The sequence below is a fragment of the Amblyraja radiata genome, chromosome 43 (genome assembly GCF_010909765.2).
Source record: "Amblyraja radiata isolate CabotCenter1 chromosome 43, sAmbRad1.1.pri, whole genome shotgun sequence".
Lineage (NCBI taxonomy): Eukaryota > Metazoa > Chordata > Chondrichthyes > Rajiformes > Rajidae > Amblyraja > Amblyraja radiata.
Window position 1 is genome coordinate 1,286,697 of NC_045998.1, and position 19,678 is coordinate 1,306,374.

Genomic DNA, 19,678 nt, shown 5'->3' on the forward strand with positions numbered 1-19,678 from the left:
TGTAGTCAATAGACAATAGGTGCAGGAGTAGAGGCCATTTGGCCCTTTGAGCCAGCACCGCCATTCAATGTGATCATGGCTGATCATCCCCAATCAGTACCCGGTTCCTGCCTTCTCCCCATATCCCCTGACTCCGCTATCTTTAAGAGCCCTATCCAGCTCTCTCTTGAAAGTATCCAGAGAACCTGCCTCCACCGCCCTCTGAGGCAGAGAATTCCACAGACTCACCACTCTCTGTGAGAAAAAGTCTTTCCTCGTCTTCGTTCTAAATAGCTTACACCTTATTCGTAAATTGTGGCCCCTGGCTCTGGCCTCCCCCAACATCGGGAACACGTTTCCTGCCTCTAGCGTGTCTAAACCCTTAACAATCTTATATGTTTCAATAAGATAACCTCTCATCCTTCTAAAGTCTAGCGTATACAAGCCCAGCTGCTCCATTCTCTCAGCATATGACAGTCCCGCCATCCCGGGAATTAACCTGGTGAACCTACGCTGCACTCCCTCAATAGCAAGAATGTCCTTCCTCAAATTATGGGACCAAAACTGCACACAATACTCCATGTGTGGTCTCACTAGGGCTCTGTACAACTGCAGAAGGACCTCTTTGCTCCTATATTCGATTCCTCTTGTTATAAAGGCCAACATGCCATTCGATTTCTTCACTGCCTGCTGTACCTGCATGCTTACTTTCATAGACTGATGAACAAGGACCCCCAGATCCCGTTGTACTTCCCCTTTTTCCAACTTGACGCCATTTAGATAGTAATCTGCCTTCCTGTTTTTGCTACCAAAGTGGATAACCTCACATTTCTCCACATTAAACTTAATCTGCCATGCATCTGCCCACTCCCCCAACCTGTCCAAGTCACCCTGCATCCTCCTCGCAGTTCACAATGCCACCCAGCTTTGTGTCATCTGCAAATTTGCTAATGTTACTTTGAATCCCTTCATCCAAATCATTGATGTATATTGTAAATAGCTGTGGTCCAAGCACCGAGCCTTGCGGTACCCCACTAGTCATTGCCTGCCATTCTGAAAGGGACCCGTTAATCCCTACTCTTTGTTTCCTGTCTGCCAAACAATTTTCTATCCATGTCAGCACTCTACCCCCAATACCATGTGCCATAATTTTGCCCACTAATCCCCTATGTGGGACCTTATCAAATCATTTCTGAAAGTCCAGGTACACTAAATCCACTGGCTCCCCCTTGTCCATTTTCCTAGTTACATCTTCAAAAAATTCCAGAAGATAAGTCAAGCATGATTTCCCCTTCGTAAATCCATGCTGACTCGGACCAAACCTGTTACTGCTATCCAAATGTGCGGCTATTTCATCTTTTATAATTGACTCCAGCGTCTTCCCCACCACCGATGTCAGGCTAACTGGTCTATAATTCCGTTTTCTCTCTCCTACCTTTTCAAAAAGTGGGATAACATTAGCTACCCTCCAATCCACAGGAACTGATCCTGAGTCTATAGAACAATGGAAAATTATCACCAATACATCCACGATTTCTAGAGCCACTTCCGTAAGTACCCTGGGATGCAGACCATCAGGCCCTAGGGATTTATCAGCCTTCAGTCCCATCAGTCTACCCAACACCATTTCCTGCCTAATGTGGATTTTCTTCAGTTCCTCCGTCACCCCAGATCCTCTGGCCACTAGTATATCAGGAAGTAGGGTGGATTAAATGAGAAATTTGCTGATAATTCACCCAAACGCACTTACATCCCTTGTTCACCAGGCTCTTCACATTCAGCCGGCTTCCGCTTGGCATGCACCTGTTTGTCCGCATTGCAGGACCCAGAGGGTCCCTCAAGAGGGTCCAACTCATCCTCACTCGAGATAGTGCACGAGGATTTCCCCTTGATAAACTGAAAGAAAGTAAATGTGTATCAGAAATGTCCAAGACCATCAGGACGTAGCAAGCAAGGTGACCACCACATTTTCATTGTTACATATTGTTTTAACTATCTTTTTTTAACTATTCACCTTCTTGCCGCTCTCCCTCCTCTCCACTCAAGCTATGTGGTTCTGCACGAACCCCCATTTCTCCACTATCCATTGCTCTCTGTCAGTCAGTGGCTTACTGACTGAGCCAGGCTTACAGACTGTAGACAGTCTCCCGAACCGTGTCCGCTGGCTCTTGAGCCATTGACACTGTTGGTCATCTGTGAAAACATAGAATGAATGAAGATCAGTGTTGAACAAATTGTAATCGTAATTGGAACTGCAATTACAACCACAGAAATGCAGACAAACTACAAAGTATGTACTTACAAGTGTAGCCAGAGAACTCCTTCGCCTTGCTCTCAAGCAGCGCATTGTGAAGATCCGTGCTCCTGAAATTCCAGTGTCCTTTGTCGTACAACTCTGGGTGAGCCTGATACCAATCTACCAGGCCCCCCTCTTGTTCCCTGGTAAAATCGTACGACTCTGTGACCGTAAGCCACTTCTTCTTCTTTGCTAGCCTAGCTGAGGCATCAGTGTCCTGAGCCAAATCCGAGTCCGATTCTGCAGCAGCAGCTGAAGCAGGAGATGGGGCAGAGGCAGGTGATTGGGCAGGAGCAGGAACTAGGGCAGGAGCAGGGGCAGGGGCAGGGGCAGGAGCTGGGGCAGGAACTGAAGCAGGAACTAGGGCAGGAACTAGGGCAGGAGCAGCAGCATGGCCAGAAACAGTGGCTGAACCTTCCAGGATCTGTATCAGCTTTATCTTGTTCTGCTCCTGCATAGATTGCTTCTTTTGCGCTTTGCTCCTGATGTTCTTTGTTATTTTACGAGCCACCTGCGATGTGGATCGTGGGAAGAAATCGGCTCGGTGGCAAGGAACCCGGGGAGTGTGCTGAGCAAAGATGCTACAGCGGAGCATGGGATCTTTGGTGCTGAGGATTAATTGCACGCATTTATATTGTTGACGCGAAAAAGGTGGGACGACTGAGTATGGGCGGCGCACGGTGACGTACTCACGCGTCACCACGCGCTACACGTACGAGGTCAGGACGTCAGCATGCGACCGCAATACACCCGCGTGCGTACGCGATACGTCACACCGGAGGCGCGCAAAGGTTTGCGTGCCCCTCCGCGCGACCGTCCCGCGCCGCCCACACGCTGCCCGTGCGTCTCAACGCGACGACGGGGTCGTGTAAATGGCGGGTCGAGTGGGACAGGCCCTTAACTCAGTGGGTCAGGCAGCATCTCTGAACTAAATGAAACTAAACTGAAGGTGTGTGATGAGAAGTGTTAGTTCCTTCCAATAAATAGCAAGCATTCTTTCTGCCTCCATCGGCAAAACCCTTTTATTCTTCGAAACGCATAATAAAGAGGCTTGAAAATAAATATTTATATTGGGATCTGGGTGGAGTCGGAGATTGCTGGTGGCCATTAGACCTCCTGTTGTTGAGGTTCACTGGGAGCTTGCAGCGGGATTACTGAGACGATGGGGGGGAGCTGGTGGACGGGATCATCTTCTGTCTTCAGACGCGGGAGATGTATTTGGGGGGAGAGGGTCACGGTTTCTTCTCCTTGCCCATCGCGCGGCCCTTCTTGCCAGCGGGAGCTTTATCCAGAGAGCGGGCGGGGAGCCGGGTGGTCGACTGCCGCACCCCCGGATTCCGCCTCTGCTCATGGGCCGGGCCCCTCGCCCCGTTCTGCAGCTCCTTGCCCCAACACCAGGCACAGGCGCTGACAACGAGCATGGACACGTAGGTAACGCTGGAAACGGTGATGGTCACCAGGGAGAAGAGGTAGAAGATCTTGTCGCAATACTCCGGTGATCCTTCATTGTCATAGTCTGGGGGGAAGATCTGGTAAGTCCAATAAACCCCTGGAAACAAACACAAGACCTTTGCTCAGTCCGCCTGCACCTACCCCATCGATCTCCCCCTTTAACTCCCCCTCCCATTCCCACACTGACCAAGAGTTGGTCTGGACATTTTCGGCACAGACACTGTGGGCCGAAGGGCCTGTTCCTGTGCTGTTCTGTCTGAAGAAGGGTCTCGACCCGAAACGTCACCCATTCCTTCTCCAGAGATGCTGCATGTCCCGCTGAGTTACTCCAGCTTTCTGTGTCTATCTTCGGTTTAAACCAGCATCTGCAGTTCCTTCCTACACTGTACTGTCCTGTCCCTTCGGCCCAGCATGTCCATGCTAACCAACAAGTAAACTCATCCCATGTATTAGATCTTGATGCCTTGCCCCCTTGTCGCTCCCCTGAACCACCCCTCCCCTCTGCCCCGACACCCCCCCGCCCCTGACACCTCCTTGACCCTAACACCCCATTTGCACGCACCCCCTCAGTTTACTCCCCACCATCCCCCTCCTACTCCCATCTCCTCACCCACACCCCCTCCCATCCCCTTCCACCAACCCCTCCCCCCTTACCCCCTCCCCCCTAGGTGAGCTGCCTCACCTGCCACCAGCCACCTCCCCTCCCCCCAGGTGAGCTGCCTCACCTGCCACCAGCCACATGCCCTCCCCCAGGTGAGCTGCCTCACCTGCCACCAGCCACCTCCCCTCCCCCCAGGTGAGCTGCCTCACCTGTCACCAGCCACCTCCCCTCCCCCCAGGTGAGCTGCCTCACCTGCCACCAGCCACATGCCCTCCCCCAGGTGAGCTGCCTCACCTGCCACCAGCCACATGCCATCCACCATCTTGGTCACCACATTCCAAAACCTGGTGCATAAGTTGGACCACTCGGGTTCGTACCACTCCACTACAGTTGTACAGAGGTTGAAGATCCCGGAGCCGATGTTGCCCACAGGGATCATGTGGCCCTTGGGACACGAGCCCAGGTAGATGACGGCTGCAACAGAGAGGTTCAATTTATTTAGTTTCGTTTTAGCACCTCACATTTCGCTTGGGCAGTTTACACCCCAGCGGTATGAACATTGACTTCTCTAACTTCAGATACCCCTTGCTTTCCCCCTCTCTCCATCCCTCCCCCTTCCCAGCTCCCACCAGTCTTACTGTCTCCGACTACATTCTATCTCTGTGTCTCCCTCTCCCCTGACATCAGTCTGAAGAAGGGTCTCGACCCGAAACGCCACCCATTCCTTCTCTCCACAGACGCTGCCTGTCCCGCTGAGTTACTCCAGCATTTTGTGTCTATCTTCGATTTAAACCAGCATCTGCAGTTCCTTCCTACACAATGCTGTTAGTTTAATTTGTTGTCACGTGTACCGAGGTACCGTGAAAAGCTTTTGTTGTGTGCTAACCAGTCAGCGGAAAGACAATACACGATTACACTCGAGCCGTTCACAGTGTACAGATACAGGATCATTTTTAAACTCCAGAAACCTTCCAGAATTTCCATCCAATTCACCAGGAGAACCACTGATTCAGTCAGAGGGTGGTGAATCTGTGGGATTATTTGCCACAGACGTCGGTGGAGGCCAAGTCAGTGGATATTTTTAAGGCAGAGATAGATAGATTCGTGATTAGTGCGGGTGTCAGAGGTTATGGGGAGAAGGCAGGAGAATGGGGTTAGGAGGGAGAGATAGATCAGCCATGATTAAATGGCGGAGTAGATTCGATGGGCCGAATGGCCTAATACTGCTGCTACCACCTTTGGCCCATGGTGGCATGTTCTGATGCATGTCTCTAAACCAATGTCCCTAGTGTGTGTAGGATAGTGTGTAGGATTGTGTGTGTGTAGGATTGTGTGTGTTTAGGATAGTGTGTGTAGGATTGTGTGTGTGTGTAGGATAGTGTGTGTAGGATTGTGTGTGTGTAGGATTGTGTGTGTGTAGGATTGTGTGTGTGTAGGATAGTGTGTGTGTAGGATTGTGTGTGTGTAGGATAGTGTGTGTAGGATTGTGTGTGTGTAGGATTGTGTGTGTAGGATAGTGTGTGTGTAGGATAGTGTGTGTGTAGGATAGTGTGTGTAGGATTGTGTGTGTGTAGGATTGTGTGTGTGTAGGATAGTGTGTGTAGGATAGTGTGTGTGTAGGATTGTGTGTGTAGGATTGTGTGTGTGTAGGATAGTGTGTGTGTAGGATTGTGTGTGTGTAGGATTGTGTGTGTGTAGGATAGTGTGTGTAGGATAGTGTGTGTGTAGGATAGTGTGTGTGTAGGATAGTGTGTGTGTAGGATAGTGTGTGTAGGATTGTGTGTGTGTAGGATTGTGTGTGTAGGATAGTGTGTGTAGGATAGTGTGTGTGTAGGATTGTGTGTGTAGGATAGTGTGTGTAGGATAGTGTGTGTGTAGGATAGTGTGTGTGTGTGTGTAGGATTGTGTGTGTAGGATAGTGTGTGTAGGATAGTGTGTGTGTAGGATAGTGTGTGTGTAGGATTGTGTGTGTGTAGGATTGTGTGTGTGTAGGATAGTGTGTGTGTAGGATTGTGTGTGTGTAGGATAGTGTGTGTGTAGGATAGTGTTAGTGTGCGGGGATCGTTGGTCGACGTGGACTCGGTGGGCCGAAGGGCCTGTTGCCACGCTGTATCTCGAAAGTAAACTAAAATTAATCTAATTAGGAAGTAGCTTGCGCGATGCAGCGACACTTACCGATTGCAACGTAGGCGATATCCACCATCGCAAACAGGATAAGGAACACACCTGGTGAGACATGTTAGACGTTAAGAGAGCCAGCGAGTCGCTGCTTCACCTGCCCTAGTCCAGTGGTTATACTCTCCAACCTCCCAATGCTGGCTGGCTGAGTACAGAGAAACATGGCCGGTCTCTGTATCATAGAGTGATACAACGCTGAAACAGGTCCAACATGTCCCGGCTACACTAGCCTCACCTGCCCGCATTTGGTCCATATCTGTCTCAGAGGGCGGTGGAGGCAGGTTCACTGGATGCTTTCAAGAGAGAGCTAGATAGGGCTCTTACAAATCGTTGAGTCAGGGGATATGGGGAGGCAGGAAGGAACGGGGTACTGATTGGAGATGATCAGCCATGATCACATTGAATGACGGTGCTGGCTCGAAGGGCCGAATGGCCTACTCCTGCACCTATTGTCTATTAAATCTGTCCTATCCATGTACCTGTTTAACTGCCCGCATTTGGTCCATATCTGTACGTTGGGATAGTCCCTGCCTCAACTACCTCCTCTGGCAGCTCGTTCCATACACCCACCTGTATGGAAAAGTTGCCGCTCGGATTCCGATTAAATCTTTCCCCCTTCACCTTGAACCAATGTCCTCTGATCCTCGATTCCCCTGGGCAAGAGACTGTGTGCATCTACCCGATCTATTCCTCTAATCTATATGATTTAATACACCTCTATAAGATCACCCCTCATCCTCCTGCGCTCCATGGAATGGAGACCCAGCCTAACTCAACCTCTCCCTGTAGCTCAGGCCACTAAAAGATAAGCTATAAATCTGGAACTGATTGGCAGATTAAAGGTTTTATTGAACCTTTACCAATTAAACATTTCACGGTGGCGCAGCGGGTAGAGCTGCCACCTCACAGCGCCAGAGACCCAGGTTCCATCCTGACCACGGGTGCTGTCTGTACGGAGTTTGCACGTTTCCCCTGTGAGCTGAGTGGGTTTTCTCCGGGTGCTCCGGTTTCCTCCCACACTCCAAAGACGTGCGGGTTTGTAGGTTAATCGGCTTTGGTGTAAATTGTTCCTAGTGTGTGTAGGGCAGTGTTAGTGTGCGGGGATCGCTGGTTGCCCACGGACTCGGTGGGCCGAAGGGCCTGTTTGCGCGCTGTGTGTCTAAACTAAACTATAAGACTGCGTTCGGAAGTTTAATTTAACAAGACGTTTTCTCTGCCAATCGTATGTGGATTCACGGTGTTTATTTCTTCATTTTCTCCAATTTAAACACTGATATCCGCTCCCCTCTGAGACCAGACCGAAGCAACGTCGCCTGTCCACTCCCTGACTCGCTCAGTTCCTCCAGCACTCTGTGCCTTTCCCCCCAGGTTCCGGCACCTGCAGTTCCTTGTGCCTCTGTAGAACAGTACAGCACAGGGACAGGCCCTTCGGCCCAAAGCAAAGGGGCTGATCGGCTGGTCCCCGTGGTGCTGGCCCTGGGGCTCGTCTCCCCTTCCCTCCCCTGGGAGGGGATTCCCAGCCGGGACGTCCCGCACCAACCCTCCCCTCCCCTCCCTTACTCACTCTCCACAATCTCGTCGTCTGTCCATTCCTCGTCCTCCTCCTCGCGGCCCATCACCCCCGGGACAAGCTGCTCCCCCTAACCCCCTCTACTCCCCCCTCCCCACCCCCTCTACTCCCTCCTCCCCACCCCCTCTACTCCCCCCTCCCCACCCCCTCTACTCCCTCCTCCCCACCCCCTCTACTCCCTCCTCCCCACCCCCCTTCTCCCCAGGGACAAGCTGCTCCCTCCTAACTCCCCTCTACCACTCCCCCCCCTCTTCTCCCCCTGGACAAGCTGCTCCCCTTAACCCCCCTCTACCCCCTCCCCTCACCCCCGGGGCAGTCCTGTGACTCTCTCCCCCGGGATAACGCGGGTTCTCTCCCCCTCCTCCCCCGGTCGCCACGGGCAACCACGCCGCCAATTGTTGACCATTGGCCCGCCCACAGGACGTGTCTGGTGACCAAAGATACTAGAGGAACAAGAGGTGAAAAAGCCGGACTTGGTCTTGGGCTCTTGGGTCATTTATTTATCAAATACATGAGGGGTTTACTCGAGCGCTTTATAGGAATCTTTCTTCAGGTTCCCCACTGAACGAAAAAATGTGGTGTTACCTGCCCGATCTCTTCCTACAGCTCAGATCCCGGAGCCGGGGGTCGCCAGAAGAATTACTCCGATCGCTGGCCCTCTAAGCCGTGTAGGTCCCGAATCGGCTTGTGTTTAAGCCGGTTTGCAATGGTGTTTAAAATACATGACAAGTGGTGTTACAGGGAACAACGACATGCCATGAGGAGCACACATTAAAGTCTTAATTTCCTTCCCCAATGTAAGATGACTGTAACATATATAATTCTAATCTTATGATCCCGATAATGTATTATATTATATAAGACATCATTTTTTGGTACATGAGCAAGTTATTAGAAAGTCTTCTTTTATAGATCTAGACTTACCACAATAATAAAGGTAGTGAGTTTCTCCAGCATTTTTGTCTACCTTCGATTTTCCAGCATCTGCAGTTCCTTCTTAAACACTAATAAAGGTAACAATGTTTACACTGCTGTACATTTTTGGTTTTGCTCTTGTCGTAAGGCATGCATGGTATTGTAAGCTCTTCTACATTTAAGTTAAATTGACCTACTAGAGGAAAAATGCTTCTTCAATATACATGTCTCTCCCCACCCCTGAAAACAATTGCATTTAAGTGACATATCATCCATTTTGCAGTTATGTAGTTATAATCAGATTTGTTCATACAAGTTAATTCTATGATATTTTACTGTAATTTCAGATGTCGACAGTGGGTCCAGAATACTTGTTGACAAGATCCCCTACACCGAACTACGGGGTACTTGTCAAAGAACTGCAGTCTTTGTTCTGAACACCCTGTATATCTCACACATAAAACAATAAATTATGTAAATCTTACCATAAATGGCAGAAATAAAAAGGGTTATCCTTGTTTATGAATTTTGATGTAGAATGATTTAAAATTGAGTGGATTGATGCAATATACTGCTAACCCACAAATGTTTAGTTATGAGATACTCACATTTAAAAACTCACTCAGTAGCTTGGGTGGCTGTGAGCGGCCGCCGGGACGGGACAGCGGAACCGCAGCTAGACCCGGGGCTCGCAGGTGACCTGGGAACTGCAGCTAGTCCTGGAGGGTCCTGGCCCCTATGCAAAAAAGGCTGTGGACCCCTGGACTAAACCAAACCCTCGATCCTGTCCCGCCATCCTTTTTTCAAAATTTAGCAACTCAAATGGTGGTGCGTCTTCATTGCCGGGAAATACGGTAACTCATTTCCCTCAAATATATGTTAGATTTTCCTCAAATATGTGTTAAATTAAAAACTAAACTATGGCACAGTAGTCATGTCTAAAGCTCGCACTTCTGCATCAGTGTAGGTATGTAAACACTATATTTCTTTACACTAATATAGAATGAAAAAATATCTTGGCTTGCGTTCATTCATATTTTATTCACAAAATTAGGATTTCAGAGAGAGGTTGAATGAAAGAAAAAAAAGTTCAACAAAATTAGAGATCACAAGAAAGAAACTAGAGAAATATACATATGTGTGTGTTATATATTTATATACATATATATCACACATATATACACACGATATATATATATATATATATATATAATGAATATATGTGTTTATATATATATAAGAAACTAGAGAAATATGTATGTGTGTTATATCATTATATACATATATCACATTTATATATGTGTGTGTATAATATCCAGAGGCTAACCATAAGACACACACCCAGGGATGATCACCCTGCGGTGGGCCTGCCTCGACTGAGGGTGTCTTGTGATAAAAGGCCGAAACACCCAGTGATGTTGAGGTACACAACTGAAGATGTGTCTGATTGGTAGCAAAATCATCTAGTGGTCACCCCCAAGAATACTGGGTGTCAGTTGTGGTTAAGGATTGTAACATCCAGTCCTACTAATCAATAATATATATATGTGTTTATACTATATAAATATAGGCAAATATATAGGTTTATGGCTTATGTTCCTTATATCTAATAGGCAAAAAAAAAAGGCAAATATAATTGCCTTTATGGCTCATGTACATCATGAGTTGCTTTAAATCAAAGTTTCTTCTGATCCATGAGGAACTTTGAAATCTATTATCTCTATCTTGCCACTCACACACAGAAACACACACAAACCGTTCCCCCCACAACACTGATTAAACCAAAGATCATAGAATGCATATGGTCCAGAGACCTTTCATTGTCCATTGTTGCTCATTTTATACGCAGTTTCCCTTTATAATTTGTTTTTAAAAGAAGCACCTTATTTATTATAAACAAAGATAATAATGGTCTATCATAGAAGGCTAAGAGACCAAGATAAACTGCAAAATCCAATGGACTGACGTGGGATTAAATTGCGAGAGGCATAACGGAGGTCGGGGTCTTATTCCTAAAATGGTGGAAGTGACATTCCGTTGCGTACTACACGTCAGTCCATTGGATTTCGTAGGAGTGGTCTATCTTGCTCCTCTTGTATCTTTGCTGGTAATTGGCAGGGAGCTCACATGAGTGTGCGTGGGTTTACACGTCTGGGGTGGGTTTACACGACTGGGGTGGGTTTACACGACTGTGTGGGGGCAGGTTTACACGACTGTGTGGGGTGTGTTTACACGAGTGTGTGCGGGCAGGTTTACACGAGTGTGCGCGGGTTTACACGAGTGTGCGCGGGTTTACACAACTGTGTGGGGCGTGTTTACACGACTGTGTGGGGTGGGTTTACACGAGTGTGTGGGGGCAGGTTTACATGAGTGTGTGGGGTGGGTTTACACGAGTGTGTGGGGGCAGGTTTACATGAGTGTGTGGGGTGGGTTTACACGAGTGTGCGCGGGTTTACACGAGTGTGTGGGGCGGGTTTACATGACTCTGTGGGGCGTGTTTACACGAGTGTGTGGGGTGGGTTTACACGAGTGTGTGGGGTGGGTTTACACGAGTGTGTGGGGTGGGTTTACACGAGTGTGTGGGGTGGGTTTACACGAGTGTGTGGGGTGGGTTTACACGAGTGTGCGCGGGTTTACACGAGTGTGCGCGGGTTTACACAACTGTGTGGGGCGTGTTTACACGACTGTGTGGGGTGGGTTTACACGAGTGTGTGGGGGCAGGTTTACATGAGTGTGTGGGGTGGGTTTACACGAGTGTGCGCGGGTTTACACGAGTGTGTGGGGCGGGTTTACATGACTCTGTGGGGTGTGTTTACACGAGTGTGTGGGGTGGGTTTACACGAGTGTGTGGGGTGGGTTTACACGAGTGTGTGGGGTGGGTTTACACGAGTGTGTGGGGTGGGTTTACACGAGTGTGTGGGGTGGGTTTACACGAGTGTGCGCGGGTTTACACGACTGTGTGGGGCGGGTTTACATGACTCTGTGGGGTGGGTTTACACGAGTGTGCGCGGGTTTACACGAGTGTGTGGGGCGGGTTTACACGAGTGTGCGTGGATTTACACGACTGGGTGGGGTGTGTTTACACGACTGTGTGGGGCGGGTTTACACGAGTGTGTGGGGCGGGTTTACACGAGTGTGTGGGGTGGGTTTACACGAGTGTGTGGGGCGGGTTTACACGACTGTGTGGGGCGGGTTTACACGAGTGTGTGGGGCGGGTTTACACGAGTGTGCGCGGGTTTACACGAGTGTGTGGGGCGTGTTTACACGACTGTGTGGGGTGTGTTTACACGACTGTGGGGGTGGGTTTACACGAGTGTGTGGGGGCAGGTTTACATGAGTGTGTGGGGTGGGTTTACACGAGTGTGCGCGGGTTTACACGACTGTGTGGGGTGTGTTTACACCAGTCACCCATTCCTTCTCTCCACAGACGCTGCCTGTCCCGCTGAGTTACTCCAGCATCTTGTGTTTATCTGCAGTTCAAACCAGCACCTGCGGTTACATAGAAAATAGGTGCAGGAGTAGGCCATTCGGCCCTTCGAGCCTGCACCGCCATTCGATATGATCATGGCTGATCATCCAACTCAGTATCCCATCCCTGCCTTCTCTCCATACCCCCTGATCCCTTTAGCCACAAGGGCCACATCTAACTCCCTCTTAAATATAGCCAATGAACTGGCCACAACTCCCTTCTGCGGGAGAGAATTCCACAGATTCACCACTCTCTGTGTGAAAAATGATTTTCTCATCTCGGTCCTAAAAGACTTCCCTCTTATCCTTAAACTGTGACCCCTAGTTCTGGACTTCCCCAAAATCGGGAATAATCTTCCTGCATCTAGCCTGTCCAACCCCTTAAGAATTTTGTAAGTTTCTATAAGATCTCCCCTCAATCTTCTGAATTCCAGCGTGTACAAGCCGAGTCTATCCAGTCTTCCTTCCCACACAGTCGTATTGGGATTTGTGTTTGAGTTGCTGGTGGCAGAGTTTAACTTCACTGAGTTAAAGAGCAAAGTGCTGGAGAGAATGAGTGGAGCAGGCAGTGATATTGTAGCTGAAGGTTTATTACACTCACAGATTCACATTGGGCTAGCCAATGGACAAGTGATACAATCACATCAGATAAATAACATTAGATCAGCCTCCAGTAGGAGAGGTGGAGCAAAGGGGAAACTGTACGCGCTGCACCACTGGTCAGCGGCTCCAGGATGGGTCTGGGCCCCGCTCCTCCCCTCCCCTGTACCGGTCAGTGGCTACAGGGGTCTGGGCCCCGCTCCTCCCCTCCCCTGTACTGGTCAGTGGCTTCAGGGTGGGATGACCTGGTCTGGAGCATGTGCCCAGTCTCCCCTGTACCGGTCAGTGGCTACAGGGGTCTGGGCCCTGTGACCTGTTGACCATGAAGGGTGGTCCATGACCAGGCACTATCACATCGGCCAGAGCCCACACCCTCTTCCTGCTGACCGCCTGGACCTCAGGGTTCTCACTCAGCTGCGGCCAACTGTCCTGGTCATCCTCCCGCTCGAACAGATCGCCCACCACGGCCACAGTGCCCAGCGTGGTGCCTCGCACCAGCAGACTGACGTCTCTGCCACAGTGTCCAGCCGTCCCCACCACCTCCAGCCACTCGTCTAGACGGTAGGGAGCCCCGGAACTGAAGTCGTGGCTGAGGTAGAGGTCGTGGCGCGAGATGTCGTGCGAGACCACAAAGGTTGCGTGGGGGAAGAGCCCCAAGTTACCGGCGTGGTCAGAGTGGCCATGCGTACACACCACCCACTGGACATCACGGGGCCGCAGACCCTGACCCCCCAGAGCCCGCACAATCTCTTCCTCGTCCCCTGGGGCTCCAGTATCCACCAGCACCACCAACGGGCCCCTCACCAGAGTGACCGTGCCGTCTGCACGACTGCGGCCACACTCGTCCTGGTACGAGTATCCCTCCTTCAGCACCGACACTGTGTATGGGCAGCCCCGAATGGTCAGTAGGTTGGCCGCCGCTACCTCTGACCCATGACCTGCTGACCCCTGACCCACCTCTGACCCTAGCTCCACCTCTGACCCCTGCCCCTCGCTCATCCTGCAGCCTCCAGCGATCACGGTCCCATTGCAGACCCTGCAACAACAACAAAGAGGCCATTAAACTCCCATCGAGTGAAGATTCAGGAGGTCTTGTAGATCTTAGAGATGTGCGCAGGACTTTAGAGTCTTGTGTCCAGTCCTGGGCTCTGTGCTATGGGAAAGATGTTGTCAAGCTGGAAATGGTACAGAGAATAGACACAAAATGCTGGAGTAACTCAGCAGGCCAGGCAGCATCTCTGGAGAGAAGGAATGGGTGACGTTTCGGGTCATAAGGAATAGGAGTAGAATTAGGCCATTCGGCCCATCAAGTCTACTCCGCCATTCAATCAAGGCTGATCTATTTCTCCCTCCTAACCCCATTCTCCCACCTTCTCCCCATAACCTGACACCCGTACTGATCAAGAATCTATCTATCTCTGCCTTAAAAATATCCACTGACTTGTGGCCTCCACAGCCGTCTGTGGCAAAGAATCCCACAGATTCACCACCCTCTGACTAAAGAAATTCTTCCCCATCTCCTTCCTAAAGGAACTTCCTTTGATTCTGAGGCTGTGCCCTCTGGTCCTAGACTCTCCCACTAGTGGAAACATCTTCTCCACATCCACTCTATCCAGGCCTTTCACTATTCTGTACATTTCAATGAGGTCCCCCCTCATTCTTCTAAACTCCAGCGAGTACAGGCCCAGTGCTGACAAACGCTCATCATAGGTTAACCCACTCATTCCTGGGATCATTCATGTAAACCTCCTCTGGACCCTCTCCAGAGCCAGCACATCCTTCCTCAGATATGGGGCCCAAAATTGCTCACAATATTCCAAATGCGGCTTGACCAGCGCCTTATAGAGCCTCAGCATTACACCCCTGTTTTTATATACAAACCCTCTTGAAATAAATGCTAGCATTGAGTTTGCTTTCTTTACTATTGATTTGACTTGCAGATTAACTTTTTGGGAATCCCTTTCTATCTGAGGAAGGGTCTCGACCCGAAACGTCACCCATTTCTTCTCTCCATAGATGTTGCCTGTCCCGCTGAGTTACTCCAGCATTTTGTGTCTACCTTCGGTTTAAACCAGCATCTACAGTTCCTGGAAAATCGAAGGTACACACAAATGCTGGAGAAACTCAGCGGGTGCAGCAGCATCTATGGAGCGAAGGAAATAGGTAACGTTTCGGGCCCCAAACCCTTACAGTTCCTTCCTACACAATGAAAATGTACAAGGATGTTGCCAGGACACGAGCGCCTGACCTATAGGGAGAGGTTGAGTAGGGTGGGGCTCTATTCCTTGGAGCGTAGGAGGATGAAGGTGTATAAAATCATGAGAGGAATAGATCGGATAGAGTCTTTTACACAGAGTTGGGGAATCGAGGACCAGAGGATATAGGCTTAAGGTGGAGGGGAAAAGAATTAACAGGAATCTGAGGGGTAACTTTTTCACACAAAGAGTGGTGGGTGTATGGAACAAGTTGCCAGAGGAAGTCGTTGAGGCTGGGACTATCTCAATGGGTTTAAGAAACATTAGACAAGTACATGGATAGGACAGGTTTAGAGGGATATGGACCAAATGCAGGCAGGCTAGTGTAGATGCGACATGTTAGTCGGTGTGGGCAAGTTGGGCCGAAGGGCCTGTGTCACTCTATGACGCAAGTAGGTAGCGGAGTACAGGCATGTGGTGGGCGTTAGACACACAGAGTGCTGGAGTAACTCAGAGGGTCATGGAGAGACAGGGGGAGAGGTGCAGAGAGAGAGGGGGTGCAGAGAGAGAGGGAGGGAGAGAGGGAGGGGGAGATAGGGGAGAGAGGGAGGGGGAAAGAGGGAGAGAGAGGGGGTGCAGAGAGAGAGGGAGGGGGATGGGGGGCAGAGAGAGAGGGAGGGGGGGCAGAGAGAGAGGGAGGGGGAGAGGGAGGGGGGGAAGGGGAGGGGGAGGGGAGAGGGGGGAGAGAGAGAGTGTGGGGGGAAGGGAGAGAGAGAGAGAGGGAAGGGGAGAGAGGGAGGGAGAGAGAGGGAGGGGGGAGAGAGAGAGAGAGAGAGAGAGGGGCGAGGAGAGAGAGAGAGAAGAGGAGAGAGAGGGAGGGAGCAAAGATCCTATGCTCCGCTATAAGATCTTTGGGAGGGAGAGAGAGGGAGGGGGAGAGAGAGAGAGAGATGGAGGGAGAGAGAGAGGGAGGGAGGGAGAGAGAGAGGGAGGGAGAGAGAGCAGAGAGAGAGGGAGGGGGGGAAGAGGGAGGGGGAAGGGGAGAGAGATGGAGGGAGAGAGAGAGGGAGGGGAGCAGAGAGAGAGGGAGGGAGAGAGAGCAGAGAGAGAGGGAGGGGGGAGAGAGAGAGGGGGAGGGAGGGAGGGAGGAGAGAGAGAGAGAGCGGAGGGGACTAGGCCGCAGCCTCGCCCTCTCCCCGGATCCAGGGCCGGGGACGGGACGCGAACCCCCGACTCACCGTCACTGACGCCCCCGCCCGACCGCACTGGGCCCGGGGGCGCCGCCGCCGGAGAACCAAGGGTAGCGCACCCACATTAATAACTTGTGTTGAGCGCCCGCCCGCCCGCCCGCACTGACCTGACCTGAGATGGGCTTCAGTAGAGGAACTGCAGGTGCTGCTTTACACCAAAGACAGGTGCAAAGTGCTGGAGTAACTCCAGAATGTTGTCCCTATCTTCAGTTTAGTTTAGGACAGACACAGAGTGTTGGAGTAACTCAGTGGGACAGGCAGCAACACTGAAGGGAAGGAATGGGCGACCCTTCTTCAGACTTTGCTGTGGAGATACAGTATAATAATGATGGATGGGATTTATATAGCGCCTTTCTAATACTCAAGGCGCTTTACATCGCATTATTCATTCACTCCTCAGTCACACTCGGTGGTGGTGGTAAGCTACTTCTGTAGCCACAGCTGCCCTGGGGCAGACTGACGGAAGCGTGGCTGCCAATCTGCGCCTACGGCCCCTCCGACCACCACCAGTCACTCACGCACATTCACACACAGGCAAAGGTGGGTGAAGTGTCTTGCCCAGTATGGAAACAGACCCAAGTTCATATTCAATCTTTCCCGTCTCATGGCGGTGCTGGCTCGATGGCCTACTCCTGCACCTATTTTTCTACGTTTCTAAAGAAATTCATCTTCATCTCAATAGACAATAGACAATAGGTGCAGGAGTAGGCCATTTGGCCCTTCGGACTCAATCAAAATGATAGCAGGCAGCCTTACCCCACTACTCTCTCTTCACATTGTGTTTTTGATTTTTTGTCTTTGGAGCGAATTCTGTCTTTAATTTGTGTATTGGTGATGTCCTTATTATTTATTTTACTCCGACTATATGTTTTTTCTCTCTTGTTAATTTTCTGTAAGGTGTCCTTGAGACTTTGAAAGGCGCCCGCAAATAAAATTTATTATTATTATTACTCAAACATCACGTCAAAACTTTGGCGTGATATTTGACTCAGCACTGAAATTTGACAAACAAGTCAATGCCGTGGTAAAAGCTAGCTTCTTTCAGCTTCGGACGATAGCTAAAATAAAACAATTCCTCCAGTTTGACGACCTCGAAAAGATCATCCACACATTTATCTCCTCCCGCCTAGATTACTGCAACTCCCTCTACACTGGCATCAGCCAATCTTCCCTGTCCCGCCTGCAACTGATCCAAAACGCCGCAGCGAGGCTCCTGACGGGCACCCGAAAAAGGGACCACATCACCCCGATCCTGGCCTCTCTCCACCGGCTCCCTGTGCGGTTCTGAATAAATTTCAAGATTCTCCTTTATTTCTACAAAGCCCTTAATGGGCTTGCCCCCACCTTCATCAAAAGCCTGCTTACCCGCCACACCATCTCCAGGTCCCTCAGATAGGCTGACTTGGGGAACTGCCCCCTTCATCGACTTCTTTATGTCGAGACTTAAAACTCATCTCTACTCCCAAGCCTTTCTTGACGTCCTCTGAGTGAGGGCTATATGTATGTAGTGATGTTTGTATTGAATCTATGAACCACTGTTGTATAACATTAGTACCTCCACCAATGTAAAGCACTTTGGCCAATGAGAGTTGTTTTTTAAATGTGCTATAGAAATAAAAGTGACTTGACTTGACCGCCATTCAATGTGATCATGGCTGATCATCCCCAATCAGTACCCCGTTCCTGCCTTCTCCCCATATCCCCTGACTCCGCTATAGATAGAGCCCTATCTAGCTCTCTCTTGAAAGCATCCAGAGAACCTGCCTCCACCGCCCTCTGATAAACGCCCTTTATTTCTGAGGCTGTGCCCTCTGGTCCTAGACCTTCCCACTAGTGGAAGCATCCTCTCCACATCCACTCTATCCAGGCCTTTCACTTTTTGTGAAGGGGATCGTTTGTTGAGCAACGTAGAAAGTGGCCGCAGAGATTAGCGAGAAGCCAGAGGATTGGGAAGCTTTTAAAAACCAAAACAAGACAACTACTTCTTCTTGCGTATGGAGTGCACAGCTTAAAGTTGTAGGACAACTTATTCTATTTGATCTTATTTGATTGTGCACACCAGGTAGATTGCATTTGTCAAAACAGGCGGATAACATGAAAGTTGCAATCTCCCACCCCAACAAGACAACTATAAAGGCAATACAAGTTCAAGTTTATTGTCATGTGTCCCTGATAGGACAATGAAATTCTTGCTTTGCTTCAGCACACAGAACATAGTAGGCATTGACTACAAAACACATGAATAAATAAACTGATAAAGTGCAAATAACAAATAATGGGTTATTAATGTTCAGAGTTTTGGCCGACCCAGGTTTAATAGCCTGATGGCTGTGGGGAAGTAGCTATTCCTGAACCTGGTTATTGCAGTCTTCAGGCTCCTGTACCTTCTACCTGAAGGTAGCAGGGAGATGAGTGTGTGGCCAGGATGGTGTGGGTCTTTGATGATACTGCCAGCCTTTTTGAGGCAGCGACTGCGATAAATCCCCTCGATGGAAGGAAGGTCAGAGCCGATGATGGACTGAGCAGTGTTTACTACTTTTTGTAGTCTCTTCCTCTCCTGGGCGCTCAAGTTGCTGAACCAAGCCACGATGCAACCCAGTCAGCATGCTCTCTACTGTGCACCTGTAGAAGTTAGAGAGAGTCCTCCTTGACAAACCGACTCTCCGTAATCTTCTCAGGAAGTAGAGGCGCTGAGAACAATACGGGGAGAAAAGATGGAATAGAAAGGTAAGCGAGCCAATAATATGAAAGAGGATAGCAAGTGTTTCTTCAGTTATATAAAGAGTAAGAAAGAGGCAAGAGTGGACGTTGGACCGCTGGGGATTGGTGCTGCTGTTACTCACTTTGTTTCTTAGTGAGTTCATGTTCAAAGTTGATCGTTTAGAAGATGGTGAGATTTTGTTGCAAGCTGATCATAGACACAGAGTGCTGGAGTAACTCAGCGGGTCAGGCAGCATCTGTGGAGAACATGGATAGGTGACGTTTCACAGAGTGCTGGAGTAACTCAGCGGGTCAGGCAGCATCTGTGGAGAACATGGATAGGTGACGTTTCACAGAGTGCTGGAGTAACTCAACGGGTCAGGCAGCATCTCTGGAGAACATGGATAGGTGACGTTTCACAGAGTGCTGGAGTAACTCAGCGGGTCAGGCAGCATCTCTGGAGAACATGGATAG

General features: G+C 49.9%; 2 protein-coding genes across 2 annotated transcripts in view; both read right to left on the reverse strand.

Annotated features, from left to right (window-relative positions):
• The window catches only part of LOC116968066 (galactose-3-O-sulfotransferase 2-like), a 130,500-nt gene that overhangs the window by 97,072 nt on the left and 13,750 nt on the right, over positions 1-19,678 (reverse strand). The gene's annotated exons all lie outside the window — the stretch shown is intronic.
• mblac1 (metallo-beta-lactamase domain containing 1) lies at positions 13,029-16,592 on the reverse strand. Its single transcript, XM_033014694.1, has 3 exons — positions 16,493-16,592; positions 13,333-14,095; positions 13,029-13,222 (listed from the first exon to the last, which is right to left on the reverse strand). The coding sequence occupies exon 2, from the start codon at positions 14,056-14,058 to the stop codon at positions 13,342-13,344; it is 717 nt and encodes a 238-aa protein (XP_032870585.1). The 5' UTR covers positions 14,059-14,095; positions 16,493-16,592; the 3' UTR covers positions 13,029-13,222; positions 13,333-13,341.

Bases quoted from the DNA above. Each gene is read 5' to 3' on its own strand.
- mblac1 (XM_033014694.1), bottom strand. From the start codon at position 14,058: ATGAGCGAGGGGCAGGGGTCAGAGGTGGAGCTAGGGTCAGAGGTGGGT.